An 18,952-nucleotide genomic window follows, 5' to 3' on the forward strand; every position below is an offset into this window, starting at 1 on the left:
AGCACAGGACTGGGAATCAGATCCTGAGTTCAGATCCTGACCCTGGTGCCTCTTCAGTTGTATGACCTCGGGCATGATTCCAACGTCACCGAGCCTCAGTTTCCCCATACGTGGGATGTTAGTAACATAACATTCTAACACGCACTTGAGCATTGTCATGACGCTCTTACAAGGGATCCTTTTGGAAAATAATTTATTCAATGACACAGGGGATTCAGCTCAATGCCCGACGTTCCCTGAGGCCACAGGGCAGTCATTCCACACCTCCCGTGCTGAAGCGTCAGCTTTTCTCTCCTGGTGCACTGTAGGCAACACTTTTGTAAAGTAGGATAAAAATGATTTACTAGAAAAATGAAAGGCACCAAAAAACGCAAGCAAAATGCAAGCCTTACTTTGGAGACAGTAGATTCCGCAGACATCAGTGCTGCTGTCAACCGGCTGTCCCGGGGTCTGCGCTCAGTTTCCCCACCAGGCCACCCCTGGGAGAGCCCCGCCTGGGGCAGGGAGGGTGTGTGATTAGTTTTGTGTCCCTAGTTCCTTGTGTGTAGAAAGCACCTAAGAAGAACTTGAAAGGAATACAGGAGAGCTTCTCTTGGAATACACAGAACTCCCATCATTAGCGCCCCGTGATCAAGGACCGTTGCTCCGCACGAGGCCGGTCTCTTCGTGTTGCGTCCTTGGTGCCACGCTGAACCCTGGCTGCCCTTCCGTGCTGGCTCCTGTCCTTCGGCCTCGTGATTCGTGTTTGCACATCTGGCCTGTCGGCCCGCGGGGAGCTCCTGCAGGCCCAACTGGTGCAGATGCTCTTTGAAGGCGCAGAGCCCGGGACAAGGCCTCTGCCCTCGGCGCCGCTCAGCTTCCAGGACGGGGCTCCTGCCCTGATTTGGTGACCCAGGGGTCCGGGTGCTTTAAGCCCGTCTGAGAAATAAATGGCTTTCTTTACGTGATTCAGGGAGTGGCGGGATCTTCCTCACGCTTGCCTGACTCCCGTATGCGTGGGTGCTCGTGTGTTTACAGACGCCTGGGCTTTCCCGGTGTTACGGGACCGAGTGTCTAGGGGATGGGCCCGGAAGGTTGGTTTGTAACAGATGCCGTCAGCTGATTCTTATGGTCGGGAAGCTGGGAAGAGACCAACAGGGAGCATGATCTAGGACCTGGGGAGAGCCTCTTCCTCCGCAGCCTGGTTTCCTCATCCGTGAAATGCAGGTGCGATGCGGTTCTCATGGATTCGGTGAGATAATGCACACGAGGTGCTCAGCAGAGACCGGCGTATACACTGGGTCGTTTCACGTGGCACGTGCTGACATGCTTGACACTGTGGGTCCCACCTACCTTTACCGTTGGCAAATATCTGATTTTCGTGAGATTTGTAACTGATTATCATATAGGTAATTCCAGCTTCTAGGAATAATTATAAGATACATGAGCACAGAAATGAGAAAATAAATCTCACCTATAATAACCCAGAGAGGCAGTTACTAACATTTTAGAGTGTTTCTTTCTAGTCTCTGTGTGTGTGTGCTTAGTAAATATAACATATATGTTATATGTTATTTTATGTACACATATGTTTGACATGTGTATGTGTGTATATAATATTATATATTGTATTATATATAATGTATGTATATACTACATATATGCAGTACAATATATTTAACATATATCTTATTTATGTATATACATACACATACACACATATTTATTTTATATTCAGAAAAGAGGCTTATCAAGTACCATTTTAGCTGTTGTGTTTTCTCACTGGACAGTAGATCATGACATTTTTTGTGTGTCAATAAGTTTGTTAGACTGGGGTGTAAATACTGATTCATCCATCGGGTTGCTCGATGACACTGGGCAGGCTAGTTAACCTTTGTGGGCCCCAATATTCCAGTTTGTACAGTGGGGCAGTAACTGGTCCTGCATCGCTGTGTGGATTAGATAGAGAGTTCATGCAAATGCCTATCACAGAATTGTTAGCGGACAGCCACCAGTCTTGGGGACCTGGTGGGGAAAACTGCTGAGTCCCAGGGTCCCTATTTGCTTCTCAACCTCTGCCCAGTCCAGGTTCACTCTCCGGGCAGTTTTCTGGGTTTTTCGAAGCTCATACGAGCTGCGTTCATGTTCTGCGGGGGGGACCTGGACCTGTGGCTGCCTCCCCCCCGTCTTCCCCACTCCCTCTGTTCTAAATCCATTGCCCTCTCCCCCCTCGCTGGTGCTTCGTGGTGCAGACGCCCCCGATTCTTGCTCCTGGGAGTGACCTTGGAAACACCTCCCCGGAATCCGAGCAGCCCTTCCACCGTTAGTTAGAAAACGGCGTCCGTGTGCATGTGGCGAGGACTCGGCTTGTCTTCTGCACAGACGTTGTTGCGTGTGACGCTTGGGCGGGCCTGCGAGGAAAGGGGATTGTGCCCATTTTACAGATGAGGAAATGGAGGCTCAGGGAGCTGGTGTGACTTGCCAAAGGCCGCAGAACTGGGATTCGGACACTCACTTCTCCCACAATACCTGGAAGGCACCCCAAGAGGAGTGAGACTCTCTCTGCCCTCGAGGGGTTGATGACCAACGTTTGGATTTCCAGTTCAGCGGGAAGGACCCATGAACACCTACTAAGTACCGCAGTCTGGTAAAGAGAGGGAACTTGGGAGTCATAGCCTGGCTCCCTGACTTAACTAGTTCTGTGGGCAGATGCCGTGGTTGCGTGGACTGAAAAAGGAACCAACAGAGGCTTATCCCCCAGCGCCAGCCGTGCTGCGCGCGCCTGGTAAACGGTGGCGGCTCCCGTGGCCGTTATTCGGGAAAATGCTTCACCGTAGCGGACAGAGATGCCCACGGCAGACAGCGCAGAACTGCGCGCATCGCGGGCCTCGACCCTCATGCAGAAGATGAAAAAGAAAGAGGCAGATCTGGGAACTGGTGGAAAGACCCTCGAGGCTCACTACTGGCGGGAAAAGTCACCTGCAGGAAAACGCAGACGCATGACACAGTTTATCAACCACACCACGCTCGGCCAACTAGACGCTCCTTCGGACGTTTGACACAGAGGTGAAGTCGATTTCACCCTCGTCGGCTTCTCCGCGTGACACCAAAGCAGGCTTGAGGGTGTGCCGAGCTACGGGGTTGGAGAACCCACCGCCGAGTGCCGGCATCTGCAACCGGTGACGGAGCTCGGAAGGGATTCGCTATAAAAGGGAAATTTTATTCTTCAGATAAGTAGGTGAAGAGCAAGAAAACTGTTTACACATCAGACATCCACGAACCTCTCCACAAGACAGGCAGGGAGATGGGGGAGAAGGTGGCCAGAGGGAGGTCGGGGCCTGTGACAGACACACCCAACCGGACAGTGGCCCAGCGGAGTCGGGAAATTTGCTAAATTTGGCAGATTGAGCAAATAAATAGATCTATTACAGATTATTATTTTTCACTGCCCGAGAAGAGGGCTACAGATGTGGGAAGGGGAAAACTATACTAAACCCTGTGGTGCTGGGTTGGGATTAGAGTATCAGTTATCCATAGATATAGATGAAAAGAAATACAGGTTTAAACACACACACACACATACACACACACACACACACGTATAAGGCCCAGGCTTTCACGGAGGGGACTGGAAACAATGACACCCCGATGTCAGTAAGCTCACCAAGTGCCCAGATCTTGGCTTCTAAACCCCATGCTCCATGCGGAGGAGCCAGCGCGGTGTGGAGAAACGGCTGATTCCTGAGCACGGGCCGGGGAAGAACAGGATGCGATGGGAAATTTTGGTGTGCTGGGAGGTAAGGACTTGCTCAGAGAGTGACGGCAAGTGACGTGCCCAACTATGTGGTTTTCTGCACCTGGATAAAGAAAATGATGGAAACAAGCTGGAAAGTAGAAGACAGACATGAGAGTTCTACAGATATCTCTGATGAGAGCCCCGCTCAGGAGTCTCAGTAGGTCAGACCCTGTTCATTCAGAAATGAATCAGAGGAGTAAGCATATCCTTGCTGACACTGCCTGTCCTAAATTGTCCACTGAGGTTCCAAGTGGAAAGCGTTCCAGGTATGTCAGCTCATTGTGACTCTCGTGGCACTATGGCAATGGGAGATCATGGATGGCGACTTTCATTGATTAGCAAGGTGAATGAAACTCGTGTGGACTTAAAAATCATCACTTTTCCGGTTCGTTCCAATGGGATTCCGTCTCAGGCAGGCTCTCCCAGATGGCAGCTCTTGGCTTTTCCCTCGTCCCCCTGATGTCTTCTGGGAAGTGAGGGCTGTCCTCTGACGTGGTGGCCCAGCCTGGCTCCCTTGTTCCAAGTGGACCTGGGTGGGCTGGGTGGGTGGGGGAATCCAGCCTCACCTGAACTATCTGGACTGGGAACCAAAGAAGGAAGGTTTCCCATTCTTTCTTTAAAAAAAATTTTTTTTTCTTACTGATTTTAGAGAGAGAGGAAGGGGGAGGGAGCAAGAGATAGAAACACCGATGAGAGAGAACATCGATTGGCCGCCTCCTGCATGCCCCCCACTGGGGATCGGGCCCACAGCCTGGGCATGTGCCCTGACCGGGGATGGAACCGGCGACCTCTTGGTGCATGGGTCGATGCTCAACCACTGCGCCGCACTGGCTGGGCTCATTTAGTTATCTTTATTAAATGTATGTTAAATTACAAAGAGGATGGTGCGCCTTGGGTAACTATTGAAACAAAGCCAGAATCTAGAGCAGCGGTTCTCAGCCTTGCTAATGCCGACCCTGTAATGCAGTCCTCATGCTGTCTGTGGGCGGATCTGCATGTGGGACCCGCCTGGGGATGGATACAGGAGCGGTATCTCTGCTCCTAAGACCATCGGAAATGTGGGTTTTCTGATGTCTTAGGCGACCCCTGTGAAAGGGTCATTTGACCCCGAAAGGGGTCGCGACCCACAGGTTGAGAACCGCTGGTCTAGAGAGCAATACCTGCCCACTGTCCACTCCTCCCAGGTGGCGGCCCAGGGCGTCTTCTGCTCGCTGCAGACACGCGTGCCTTTCTGCTGGGAACGATGCTAGTTTGTACACGACTAACAACAAAACACTGTTCTTCCTTATGCCAGGCCTCTCCCAGAAGCGTGGGTTCAGGTCCACCTGGTTGTCAAAGTATTTGTTAATTTGCACATAATTGCAGGTGACTGAAGATTCAAATAGTACAAAAAGGGTTTATGTGAAATGTTTCTCCCACCTCTGTTCCCTACCTTCCCTCTTCCCTTCCCCAGGGTGGTGGGAATCCTTCCAGAAGGTGTCTGCATGTACAGAGACACGTCAACATCTGCATGTACAGAGACACGTCAACATCTGCATGTACAGAGACACGTCAACATCTGCATGTATAGAGAGATACATTAACATCTGCATGTATAGAGACACATCAACATCTGCATGTACAGAGACACGTCAACATCTGCATGTACAGAGACACGTCAACATCTGCATGTACAGAGATACGTCAACATCTGCATGTACAGAGACACGTCAACATCTGCATTTACAGAGAGATACATTAACATCTGCATGTATAGAGACACATTAACATCTGCATGTACAGAGACACGTCAACATCTGCATTTACAGAGACACGTCAACATCTGCATGTACAGAGACACGTCAACATCTGCATGTACAGAGACACGTCAACATCTGCATGTACAGAGATACGTCAACATCTGCATGTACAGAGACACGTCAACATCTGCATGTACAGAGACACGTTAACATCTGCATGTACAGAGACATGTTGGGAGACTATTTAGGTTTATCTATCAACACGTCTTGGTGCACCGCACGTTCCTCGTTTTCCGTTGTAGCTGCATGGGGGTCCGGTGTGCGCGGGGACCCTCATTTATGAGTCTGCTGCTGACTGCCCCTCAGGGTGTTCGCAGTGTCTTGCCATTGCCAACAGAACCGCGAGACGTGTTCCTCAACACCAGTGATTTTCAACCGCATGCCGCACAACATTTTAAAACACGCAACACCCGACGGGTCAGGGCCACGGACCTCTTTTCCCTTAGATTGTCACGTACAGAAATGACGGCGGCCAATGCAACAATAGCCCTGTGGTGTGAACGAAGCAAAATGACACCTATTTTTGTGTCAGATTGGCAGAGAATATGTGTTTTGGCGTGCCACGGACTTTCGGTAGCTTGTGTGTGCCCTGGGGTGGCGAGGGTTGGGGACCGCTGCTCCACGCGGTCCTTAGCACAGGACTCAGCGTCTGTAGCATGAGTCCTGGAGGTGGGGTGCACGTGCATGCAGCCCAGAGCCCCAGCGAGGTGGCCCCAGTGCCGCCCCCCCGTGGAGTGTGGAGTTGGATGGGGTTCAGGCGGCAAGGGGCCGGGGGCCGGGGGAGATTCTTGCCTGTCTTCCTCGTGGCCGTGCCCTGAGACATGTCTTCTGTCTTCGCAGAGCAAGCTGGTGAAGTACTTCAGCCGGCAGCTGTCCTGCAAAAGGAAGGTGGCCCTGCAGGAGCGCAACGCCGAGCTGGACGGCTTCCCCCAGCTCCGGCACTGGTTCCGGGTCGTCGACGTGCGCAAGGAAGTGCTCGAGGTGACTGGCGCCCCTGCCCTCCGCCCCGGCCAGCCGGCAGCCCGGTCCTCGCGCAGCGGGGGTGGGCTGTGCCGACACGCAGTAGGCCCTCAGCAAATGGTGTTGGGTGAAGGATCAGAGATGCTCTCCGAATGGGTCACTGGGAGAGACCATGTCAGCTCTGCCACTCTAACTCGGCCCCTGGGCCAAATCACATGACCTCTTAGACCAGCTCTGTCCAGCCGAGTTTTCTGCTGTGATGGAGGTATTTTATTTTTATTATTATTTTTTAAAATAAATGTTTTATTTTATTATTATTATTTTTTAATCCTCACCCGAGGATATTTTTCCATTTATCTTCAGATAGAGCAGGAGGGAGAGGGGGAGGAAGAGAGAGAGAGAGAAACATCGATGCGAGAGAGACACATCGAGGGGTCGCCACCCACATGACCCCAACCTCGGACAGGGACAAACTGCAACCAAGGTACCTGCCCTTAGCAGGAACCGAACCCAGGATTCTAGGGTCCACGGGCCGACGCTCTAACTGCTGAGCCAAACTGGCCAGGGCCTTTCCTGTTGCCAGGGCCTCCCTGATCGGGGGAGAAGAGGGGGTGCCCCCTACCTGCAGGGCCATGTGTCATTTCTCGGGCTCCTTGCTTCCTCCTTGAAGGGGCCTAGAGGATCCTCTTCCACCTTTTGTCTTCTTCAGACCTTGTCTGGATGTGATCTCGCCTGAACCCGCCAGATCTAACAATCCTGAGCTAGACACCCCCATTCCTCCACCCATCACCCCCATCTCGCACATGCACACCAGACGGGGTATGAGTCTGTGTTCCTTTATTTCATTCCCAGGCTGGCAGTTCTGTGTGAATATCCTTACTATGAAAGGTCCCAGATAGGTACAGACAGTGCATTCGATGTGCATGGCCCGGCACGCTTCTCGGAAGCTTCGGGGACCATTTATGTATCAAACGGGACGAATAAGACAGAGACAAATCTTCTAGACCTAGGGTTGAAAACTGGTGGCCTCAAGCTGTATCTGACGCACAGATGTTTTCTGTTTGGCTGATAGTGTGCTCAAAAGACTTTTTGAGCTAATATTGAAAGGCTGAAAGACTTTACATGAAACCCCAATCTCTGGCTTCTCTTGAAAAATTGGAATCGCTGACCACACTGAACTGATTTCCTGTTGAGTGGCTATGAACTGAATTTTGCTGCCTGTTTGGGTCCTGCAGGCTCCCAAGTTTCACAGTTTAGCTCATTTATATTTGCCTCGCCTGCAGGTATCCAATCTCTGATTCTTACCTCAGTCAGGGAGAGTCAGGAGCCCCAGCTCTCTGTCTGCAGTTCACATGTGTGTCCACCAGAGGTCCCCTTTCTCTGGAGGAACTGGAAGTATGTAGAAAGCTCTGGGGACAGGCAGCTTGAGTTTGAACTTACTTGCTATGTGACCTTGGGCTAGTGTTCTAACCTTTCTGAATTTTGGTGTCCTAGCTACAGAAAGCGGTCTTTCTTTTTAAAAGAAAAATCTATGAAAAGCACTTAAACCAGTGCTATATCCACTTCTATTATTATTATTATTATTATTATTATTATTATTATTATATCCAACAGAAGAGCATCTGCTCTTTTGGCTCAGGTTTGTTAAGGCTTTCTCCATTTTTGGTGTCATTACTTCTTTGATTTTTTTTGTGTATGTGTGACCCTAAACTTCAGTGTAAATTGAGTTTTTTTGGCGGTAAATTATAAGATTAAAATGTACAAGTGTATCCTGCAGCAAAGAGGAGAGTTCTTTTATGTTGGGAACCATCCCTTCTAAACAGAGTCATTTTGTACTTTCAGGTCTTGGTTTGTTACCTTTCTGAACGTGGGGCTTTTCCCTGCAAGGTGGTCCCTGTTTGAGGAAGCCTCGCAACTCAGTTATTCTCTCTCTGTCCCCTGCTCTGGTGAACTGGAAAGACACCAGTCTGGCTTCATGGCTTGTGCATGCATCTTTTGTCTTTTTTTGGATAGAATTTTTGTGCTATGCAGTTTTCCTCTTCCTGGTTGCTAGTTTAGTGTGTGTGTGTGTGTGTGTGTGTGTGTAAGGCGGAAAATGTCTGACTTTGTTGTAATACACAGATCTGTCCACAAGAGGGCACAAGTATTCCATGTATTGTCCTAGACCTAGAGTCTCCATCCCGTTATCTGAAACTCTTATTTAAATGATAGTAGTAATAGTAATAATAATAATAAATTTAAAAGCATTGTGTACCATTAAGTGATATGAAATGAAGCCTTTTTTGTAGATGCATGTAGATAGAAATTTGAAAAAATTTCGAGCTGTATTGTATTATGGTGTCTAGGGACACATTGTTTCGGGAAACGGGGGATGGTTACTGGTGGCGGTCAAGGGACTCCTGACCAAGGCATTTCTAAGAAAGTGGAGGATAGCCATCAGGAGACGGGCTGTCTGCTCTGAGTTCATCCTGAATTTGGGACAAATCACTGCTGTAGGAGCTGAGCAGGAGGCACGGAGGGCCCTCCAAAGATAAATAAATTGGATCCTTGCTCATGAGGAATTTAGAAACTGCCTGGGGAGACAGATCATGAACCACTTATGGAGTGCCATGTGCTAAGCATACATGCTTCCCTACACAGTATGTGCGCTTAAGATTCCCATTTTACAGATGGGTAAAGTGAGGCCCAGACACGCGAACTGATTTGCTCGAGGTCAACTAGCTAATGAGTGAGTGGCACGGATTAAATGAAACCCAAACCTGTCTGACCCTGCAACTCAGAGACCCAACTGTTAACCGTGTTGCCATCCTCACAGTGCCGGGTGTTCGGCTAGGTACCACCAGAGGGCAGCATGGAGGCTCAGACGGCGTCCCGGGCTCTAGGCGCCTGCCGGCTACTTACCGTCCTTCTCCCCTCCCTAGGAAATCACCCCGGGCCAGCTGAGTCTGGAGGACCTCCTGGAGATGACAGATGAGCAGGTGTGTGAGACCGTGGAGAAATACGGAGCCAACCAGGAGGAGTGTGCCCGCCTCAATGCCTCCCTCTCCTGCCTCCGGAGTGTGCACATGTCAGGTGAGCGGGTGCTGGGGATGAACATCTGCCGCGGGTCCCCAGGGTCCTGTGCCCGCGGCTGCAGCTCAGGACCAGACAGCATCACTGGGTGGGAACTGCCGCTCGCAGGCGAGGAGAGAGGGGCCTGGGACGCGGAGGCCGGAAGTGCTCAGGGCAGCTTCTGGGAACTGCGCCCCAAGGGAGACCTTCCGAGGCGGTAGGACATTTGGTTCTGGATAATCAGGGTCCAGATACGGGAATACTGAGTGTACGAAGGAGACCAGAATCTTCTTACCTGAGACATTCCGAACTGCCTTTGTATTTTGGGTCAACAGCTGACTTCTTATTTCTTTACGTAAATAATATACATTCATTATAAAATGACTCAGAAAACAGGTAAACAAACATAACTACCCTCAGCTTCACCCTCTGTTGTCATTTGGTATAATTTTTGGTATACTTCTTCCAGACTAATAGGTATGTGTATGCTACCTTTAAACAATAGAACTAGGATTGTTTATATATACATTATTTTAAAACCTGTGGTTTTTTTCTTTTAATCTAACAAAATAACCTCTGTGATTTGTTTATCAGTTTGGAGCCCAAACATATTGTCATATTTCTTTGATCTTTCCCATGCATTGTTCAAACTCTCATCTGCCTTGCTTAGCAGGACATCAGATATCGTCCTTTTGAGGCCTCCGGTTTCTCTCTAGTTTTATGACTTTTCCCACAAGATCCCAGGGTCTTTTCAGTGTTTAGCTCTGCAAACACTCTCAAGAAAAGTGTTGCTGGTCCATCTGCATGGTTGTTTCAGCTCCCGCCACAAGGTGTCACTGTTGTACATGAGTCTGGCAGGGTCAGGCAGATTCTTATCCACAGATGCCCTTGCTGGATTCACCAGGAACATTCAACAAGTATTTATTGCGTGACTACTGTGTGCCAGGTGGGCTGAAGAACCATGCACGTGTGGACAAAACAGAGCATATCTGAAACAGGTCATTGGCACAGATCCCCTGTGCACGCTCTTCTATATTCTTTGTTGCTAACAGTTCCTAACCAGGGCTATAATCAACATCAGAAGAGACCATGCATTGGAGGCTGTCCTGTCACTGAAGGATGTTTGGTAGCATCCTGGTCTCTACCCACTAGATACCAGTAACACCCCCCTCCATTCATGTCAAACAGATGTCTCTGGATATTTTCAAATGTTCTGGGGTGGGGGGGCACGGGGTGGTGGCGTAGCAGATTTAACAGCTATAAAGTCCACGTTATTCCTTGTTCTAGGACAATAGTGTTGACTCACCTAACATTGGCGTGGCTAAGAGGGGCCTCAGTCATGCAATACAGATAAAACCTGCTTCAAGGTGACTTCTTCCACCTACACTGAGAAGAAGTTGGCAGTTAGCTCTCCTTTAAGAAGTTGTGCCTATGGCCCTGGCTGGTTTGGGTCAGCGGTTAGAGAATTGGCCTGTGGACCAAAGAGTCACAGGTTCGATTCTGGTCAAGGGCATGTACCTTGGTTGCGGTTCAGTCTCCGGCCCTGGTCGAGGTCATGTAGGAGGCAGCCAATTGATGTGTCTCTCCCACATCAATGTTTCTCTCTCTTCTCTCTCTCTCTCTCTCTCTCTCTCTCTCTCTCTCTCTCTCTCCTCTCCCTCTCTCTCTCTCTTTCCTTCCCACTCTATCTGAAGATAAATGGAAAAATGTCCTCGGGTGAGGAGTAAAAAAAAAAAGATGTGCCTAATTACAATGCTATATTGTACACATCTTTGTCAACGAATTTTAAGGCTTGAGTACTGCTGCCATGTATTCAGTCCCCCATTTTCAGACGTGCAGGTCGCATCCACGTTCCCTGTTATGAGCAGTGCAGCAGTGAGCAGCTCTGTGCTGTCTTTGGGCACATCCGTGGTGACTCTTAGTGAGAGCTCATAGGACTGGTTCCCACACCAAGGAGTTGACAGATTTTAAGACTTCTGGTGAACATGGCCATGTTCGCTTTCCAAAAAGTTTGTACCAATTCGTGTCTCTCCCCTCGGTGACCCCTGTTCCCCACCATGCCTGAGCGGGAGCGTTGGGGGTTGGGTTCTCCGCTGCTTTCCCGAGCTCAGAGCTCCTCACCAGAGCTGGGCTCCTGGGTTTGGCAGAGTCCTTGTCAGTGAAGCTGGACCCCAGTTCTGCCTGAGAGAGGAGCTGTTCAGCCCCGTGGGCCAAGCAGTCACCCTTGCAACACCCTGAGCTGGCGAGACCTGGAGAGAGCCTCCAGCCTGGTGTTTCTCAAGCGTTTTGGATCAAGACACACAGCAACAAAAATGATTTATATTGCAACCCCGTACACACACACGTTGCACACAAACACACATATATACACATGCACATGTACACAACGAATTCTCGCTATGCACGGTATTTTACATTCTTTTTTATTCTATATCATTTGCCAAGTGCTGGCAAGGACCCTCCCCTTTCATTTCCCACCGCACTTACGGGTTGAAAACGTGATCCCGTTGCTCCTTCTGCCTTCACCAGCTCTGCCCAGGCAGCTGAGCTTCCGTCCACGGGGTTTTGCCCCCCGGTGCCAGTCACCGGGTCCTACGGCCCTGGGCACCGAGGTCAGCATGGAGCTCAGCTCAGCTCAGCAAAGGCAAATATTCTACTTTGCCTACCACCCACCCATCACATTTTAACGTTTTTTGGGGAGTGATTCGTTTTTCATGGATGCCCCGCTCCCCCCACTAGAGTGTAAGCGGCAGGGGGCGGGATCATACCTGTTTGTGCTCATCAGTTTATTTCCAAACAGACATCCCCAGCTCAATACCTGGCTCAGCGCAGGGACTCAGTACATATTTCTGAGTCAAACACCTTCCCCCTCCTGTAGCCCAGGACAATACACCAGGGGTTTCACACACGTCGTGTTCCTTTAGATTGCAAAGCACCTTGGGATTGGCTTCTAATTGGAACCCCACTGTTCGCACCCCCCAAGCCCTCAGTGTCGGATAAATCTACTGGTTACTTGGGGTTTCCTAGATCAGCATGGATTTCATTTCTGGGTACTCAATCTGCTGCCTGGAATTTCCTCCCCGCTTTGTCCTCCCCATGAATCCTGCTTATTCTCAAACCCCTGACTCCAGGCCTCTGCACTTTGTTGAATGAATGAATGAATTCATGTTTCTGTCGCCAACTGGCCGTGCCTTAGACTGATCGTCAGGTTTTTGTCTGACTTCTTCATCGGTACAGTGAGCTGCTATTCACCCCTCTGTTCCCAGCGCTTTGCGGGAAAGCCACGGGATGTGCTTGCTACTCATCTCCACCAGGGGGAAGCAGCGAGCCATTCCCCACCGCTCCTTCTTGTCTTAAATTCTCTTCCCTCACAAATTATCGTTGGTCCCTTGAAACTTCTAACTCTCTTGGGAGCTGGATGGGTCCATCAGTTCCTGTCCTTCGCCTTCATAAAAAATTTTATCCCAAACTAGGGAACAAACCAGTTCTTGACTCTTGCTTCTTACCATCCTTTTTCATCTTGGTCTCCCCAGCTCCCAGCCAGAGTCTCCTAAAGCGATGAAATTAGATATTTTAAATTCTAGTGTGTAGTGGGGACTCGATGCGTGTTTGCTAAGTGGCTGAAGGAATACCGGTTGTATCGAGAAACTCCTGGAGACAAAGAGGCTTCATTTATTTATTTATTTTTATCCTCACCCGAGGACATTTTTTTGCATTTATCTTCAGATAGAGCGGGAGGGAGAGAAGGAGGAAGAGAGAGAGAGAAACATCGATGTGAGAGAGACACATTGACTGGTGGCCACCCACACGACCCCAATCTGGGGACGAACTGCAACCTTAGCAGGAACTGAACCCGGGTCTTCTGCTCCGCGGGCCGACGCTCTAACCGCTGAGCCACACTGGCCAGGGTGACGAAGCTTTATATCTGACCCAGAATATGTATAATGTCTGTCTGTCTCTCTCTCCCCTCTCAGAGGATAGGGGTGGCTTTATTTTACAGTTGTGACTCTGATCTTAGTTGTCTCCTTGTATTTTGGGGATATCTTTATTTCCTAGTGCCTAAGAAGCCCCAAAGGTAGGAACGCTTAATCCTTTCTTCTCTTCTCTTAGCATGTTAGACTAGCTGAGCCTGAAACCAAAGTCCATCAACAAGCTCTAGGGACCCCAAACCAGGGTCTCCTCACCTTTCCTTATCGGGTCAGCTGTGGCTGGAAATTAAAACAAAAACAACAACAAAAATATTCCTTCACTCATCCAGCGAAAGTTACTGAATACCTACCACATGCCAGGCACTGTTCTAATCTCTGAAAATGCATTAGATCCTGGGCTCACGGAGCTCACAGTCTGGGGGGGGGGGTGGGGGCGAGGAGATAGACCTTAAATCATAACCATAATGAGCATGAACATTACGAAGCCTGTTGGATTAACTGCTGTGGAGAGAGAGAACGTGGAACAGGAAGGAGAAGGGGTTGGTAGTACCCTCTGGAAGTGGGGAGTCAGGTTGTCCCGTTAAAGAGAGTGGTCAGGGAGGCCTCCGTCCCCTTCTGTTTCCGTTTTCTACTTTCTCCTTCTTAGTCTAAGGTGTTTGCTTAGAGTATGGGACCTGGAGCCAGACAAACTCCAGTTCTGCCCAACTCTGGGTCTGCCAGCTCTTAGCCAAGGGACTGAGTATGGTATCTCGTGATTCTGAGCCGAGTCTCCCAAGTCGTAGGATAAAGATGCGATTATTTCTACCCCGTTGGCTGTTGGAAGGACTATATGAGATGGTACAGGCAAAGCACAGGGCTAGCCTGACTACATGGTGACTCTCATGGTCATCATCACATTAGCACCATCCCACCCTCATCCTACAACCACCGTCCCCATCCCCATCGTCACCACCATCACCACCATCACCACCATCACAATTACCATCCCCATTGTCATCACCACCATCACCATCACCACCACCACCACCATTGTCATCACCACCACCACCGCCATCATAATTACCATCCCCATTGTCATCACCACCATCACCACCACCACCATCACCACCACCACCATCCCCATTGTCATCACCACCATCACCACCATCACCACCACCACCGCCATCATAATTACCATCCCCATTGTCATCACCACCATCACCACCACCACCATCACCACCACCACCATCCCCATTGTCATCACCACCATCACCACCACCACCATCACCACCATCACCACCACCACCATCACCACCATCACCGCCATCATAATTACCATCCCCATTGTCATCACCACCATCACCACCACCACCACCAACACCACCATCCCCATTGTCATCACCACCATCACCACCACCATCCCCATTGTCATCACCACCATCACCACCACCACCATCACCACCAGCCCCATTGTCATCACCACCATCACCACCACCACCAGCCCCATTGTCATCACCACCATCACCACCACCACCACCACCACCACCATCCCCATTGTCATCACCACCATCACCACCACCACCACCACCACCACCACCACCACCATCACCACCATCACCACCATCACCATCGCCATCATAATTACCATCCCCATCGTTATCACCATCATCACCACCACCATCATCATCACCTTCATCATCATCGCCATCACCACTTTCGTAACCACACCATCACCTTCCTTACCACCATCACCACCTTCATTACCAATCATCACCAACACCATCATCACCAGAGTCCTCTGGCTTTTCTCTGCCCCATCTCCCTTTCCGCCACCTTCTTTCTGTCCTCTTTTATTTTCTTGTCTCCGAAAGGCCCCTGGGTCTCAGCTTTTCTAATTCTGCCGTTTGTCCTTGAGCCGCTTCCCCTGAGCCACTGTCTGTCTCAGTATAGCTGCTGCTTCCTGCCTCTTCCCCTCTGTTTGGCTTGGTCGTTCTCCGGGGCAGCCCACCTCTTCCTGGACGACAATAAAAGCAGAACCCCCAGCAATTTTCCCAGCGCACACAGCCCCATTCCTGCACCCCCGCCACGGTCACTACAGAGTTGAGGTCCTAGGGGAACCTGGCTTGGCTGCGGAGAGTGGACCTTCGACTGTTTTCACCTCATAGTGTGTGCTCATTGACATCTTCACTTCCCCAAGGAGAAACCCCGGTTCCAGGCAATGGAAGACCTTGCTTCCCTCCTCCTTCCCCCCTCCTTCCCCCTCCCTACCTCCCTCCGCCTCCCTCTCCCCTCCTTCCTCCCTCCCTCCCCCCTCTTTCTCACCTCCCTCCCTCCCACCCCTTCTCACCCTCCCCACTCCTTACCCCCTCCCTCCCTCTCCCCTCACTCCCCTCCCTCCCCTCCCTCCTCCCCCCCTTCCACCTTCCCTCCCCGCTCCTTACCCCCTCCTGCCTCCCTCCCTCCCCCTCCCTCCATCTTCCCCACGTGTGTTTATCAAGCGCTCACCATGCATCGAACACTGTGCTGGGTTCCAGGGTGGAGCTGAGACCTGAGGGAGGAGGAGGGGGAGTTCTGATGATGACGTGGGGTGGCAGGGACCTGCGAAGTGCCTGGTGGCAGGAGGGAGCCTGTGCCAGGGAGACCCGCGTGGCTGGCCCACAGGGAATGCTGGGAGCGCGGTGGGAACGGAGGACCATGGCACGAAGCTTGCTGTGTAGGGCTTTGAGCAGAAGATGCCTGGGTCACTTGCCAGTTTTCAAACAAACACCGGCTGCAGAGCAGGCAGATGGCTTAGAGCGAGATGCCGGTACGTCTAAGAGGCCCGGCGGGCCACGCATGGGGAGAGAGAGAAGACCAGGGTGCCACTGACAGACAGGTGTTCCCCGCACCCCAGCAGCCTCCCGGGAGCTTGCTTTGTTGGGCCCCTCCAGCTCCTCCTCCTGGGGTCCAGGCATGCAGTGCAGCCAGGAGAAACAGGATGCAAGGGGCCCTGCCATAGGCAGCCGGCCTCAGATGCTCCCCGCATCCTCCCATCGTGGGCTGAACAAAGCCCGCCAGAGCCCGCCTTCCTTTGTGGGGAACAAAGAGGAAGAGCTGTCTTGATTGCCCTATTGTTCCAGTGACTTCTAACTTTGGGAGGGCGGGGCGGCGGGGAAGAACCACCTCTCCCAAAGCCCACAGCAGGTGGCGAGTTCCAGCATCCATGTCCTTCATCTTCCTTCATTGTGTGTCCCCATCCTGTCTGGTGGGTTCTGAGGATCCCTTCCGCAGATGGAGGACAGCGTCAGTGTTCTCCAGCGCAAGACGCAGAACCCTAACGCAACCACCCTCACCCACCAGAGCTCATTCATTCACTGCAAATGTTGATCCAACTCCCTCTGTTTCTGTCGCGGGGGGGGGGGGGGGGGCACGGACGGGGGACGGGGCGGGGGACGGGGACACCACCCAGCTTTCTGTGCTCATGGTCCTTGTATTCTAGACCCAAGCTGCCCAGTGGGGTGGCTTCCAGACTCTGTGGAAGTTAACCATCTAGTCATGAAAATGAAATAGAATGAAAAATTTACCTCTTCCGTCTCACCAGCCGCATTTCACGTGACCAAGGAGCTGGAGGCTGCCCTGCGGGACAGCTCGGTTCTCGGATGTTTCCATCATTGCAGACAGCTGTCGGCCAGCGCTGCTCGAGAATATGGACAGAACTAGCAGGAAACACATCGAGTGGCGGCCATCATGCTGCCGAGGATTAAAGCGGAGTGACTCGAGGGTGCCTGGGAGGCCAGCTTCGATGGGGTGCGCCCAGTGGGCATGTCCGCGGGGAAGGCCCGGTAGGATCCGTGTATTGAGACTGAGTGCCAGGAATTGAGTGGGGTCATGAAGGCTGGCTGAGCAAGTCTGAGGTCCACGGGGCAGGCGATGAGGAGGGACTGGCTGGAGCTCGTACGCGTGGTCTCGGGTTGCTGTGCGTGGGCAGAATTTCTGGTTCTTCAGGGAGGCCTCAGTTCTGTTCCTGACGCCTTTCAATGGATCGAGTCAGGCCTGGCCAGATGACGGAGCGGAATCCCCCTTACTTAAAGGGGTGCAGCATGCATGGAGCTGCCGTTTATGACTTGATATACCAAGTGGCCAGGGGAAGCGAGAAGGGCTGGAAGGATGGACATGTCCAGAGAGGTTAAGTAACTTGCCTCAAGCCACACAGCGAGTACTGGGTAGGGCCTGTGCTCAAACTCACGTCAGTCTCACCCGAAACACGGGCTGTAATTTGCAATGTCCTACGCGCCCACTTTCTTTTGTCTGCTTCCCACCAGACTGGGAGCTCTTTGGGGGTGAGGACCACATCTCATCATCTCTGGCGGTGACATCTGGATTGTGGTCCTGGAGGCTCACGCTCATTTGAGGGGGGGGTCTGTGGTTCTTCTCTTTGGGTGAACATGTCCCATCGCCATCCCCATGGGATTCTGGATGTGGGGTGCCCCACAGCTCACGCCTCCCTACCGACCTCACCCCTCTCCTAGAAGTGGCCTCCCTTCCCCCGTGCACACACAGACCCGTTCACACTTCCCAGACCACGTCAGCCCTGCCCTTGGGCTCCGTGCTCAGTTTAGCTCCATCATCTGATCATTCTCCTTCTTTAGCACTTTTGTCTTTTCCTTCCCTGTCTGGTGCTCGGAGGAGAAAGGAGGCAGACAGACTGTCATCGGACACCAGGACACCCCAGGGACTGGGGCCGCATTGTTTTTCAGGGTCTACCTTCTAAAGACCTTCTGCCTTCATCACCACCGAGGGCGGAGGAGCTGATTGGCAGGGCTGTATTTTTGCTTTCAACACTAGGCTCCTTGCCCGAAAAGGCCGGGGGCACGTCACTGGCCGGGTGCAAACACTTCCACGCACTTTCCTCCCTGTACGGATCGCCCTGGGCACCATCTGACTGGGGCTCTTTGTGATGATTCTGAATGGCCACCAGGGGGCGCTGCTGGATAACCGTCTTTCTGCCGAGAAGCAAAAGAATTTGCTTGGGCGCCAGGGAAAAAGAGCTACGTGGATGTGCCAACGGAAGGACCCATCTCAACTTTCAAATACGGGAAAACTGAGTCCCAGAGGGGAGACAGGCTTGACCCAGCCATGGCAGGGAACAAGTGTTACAGGCTGAGCATCCCTGGCAGGCTGAAAACCCCGGAGGATGGGGTGGGAGGGAAGAGGGCACCGTGTCTCTCTCCCTGGCTGCCTGTCCCCGCACAGCACCCAGCGAGCTCTCGGGTCCTGCCCGCCTCCCGTCTGGCCAGCGGGGTCTTGCTGTCCCTCACCTCCCTGCAGCACTCATGCCCCAGAAGCGCTCAGGCTGGTCTCTCTGTCACACTGCAGACCTAGTAGGAGAAGCAAATGAGCAGGAAAGAAGAAAAAGCAGGCTCCGAATAATAATTTGGGGTGTTGCAAAGAGAGCTCCGAAGAGGCAGTGGGAGACTTCG

General features: G+C 51.6%; 1 protein-coding gene across 1 annotated transcript in view; it reads left to right on the forward strand.

Moving 5' to 3' along the window:
• KSR2 (kinase suppressor of ras 2) overlaps window positions 1–18,952 on the forward strand; it is a 290,881-nt gene that overhangs the window by 58,914 nt on the left and 213,015 nt on the right. Inside the window, exons 2-3 of the mRNA XM_036277294.1 lie at window positions 6,415–6,555; window positions 9,456–9,606. Of these exons, the coding sequence (XP_036133187.1) occupies window positions 6,415–6,555; window positions 9,456–9,606 (292 nt within the window). The remainder of the gene's footprint in view (window positions 1–6,414; window positions 6,556–9,455; window positions 9,607–18,952) is intronic.

Source organism: Molossus molossus, unplaced genomic scaffold (assembly GCF_014108415.1).
Source record: "Molossus molossus isolate mMolMol1 unplaced genomic scaffold, mMolMol1.p scaffold_m16_p_22, whole genome shotgun sequence".
NCBI classification, from domain to species: Eukaryota; Metazoa; Chordata; class Mammalia; order Chiroptera; family Molossidae; genus Molossus; species Molossus molossus.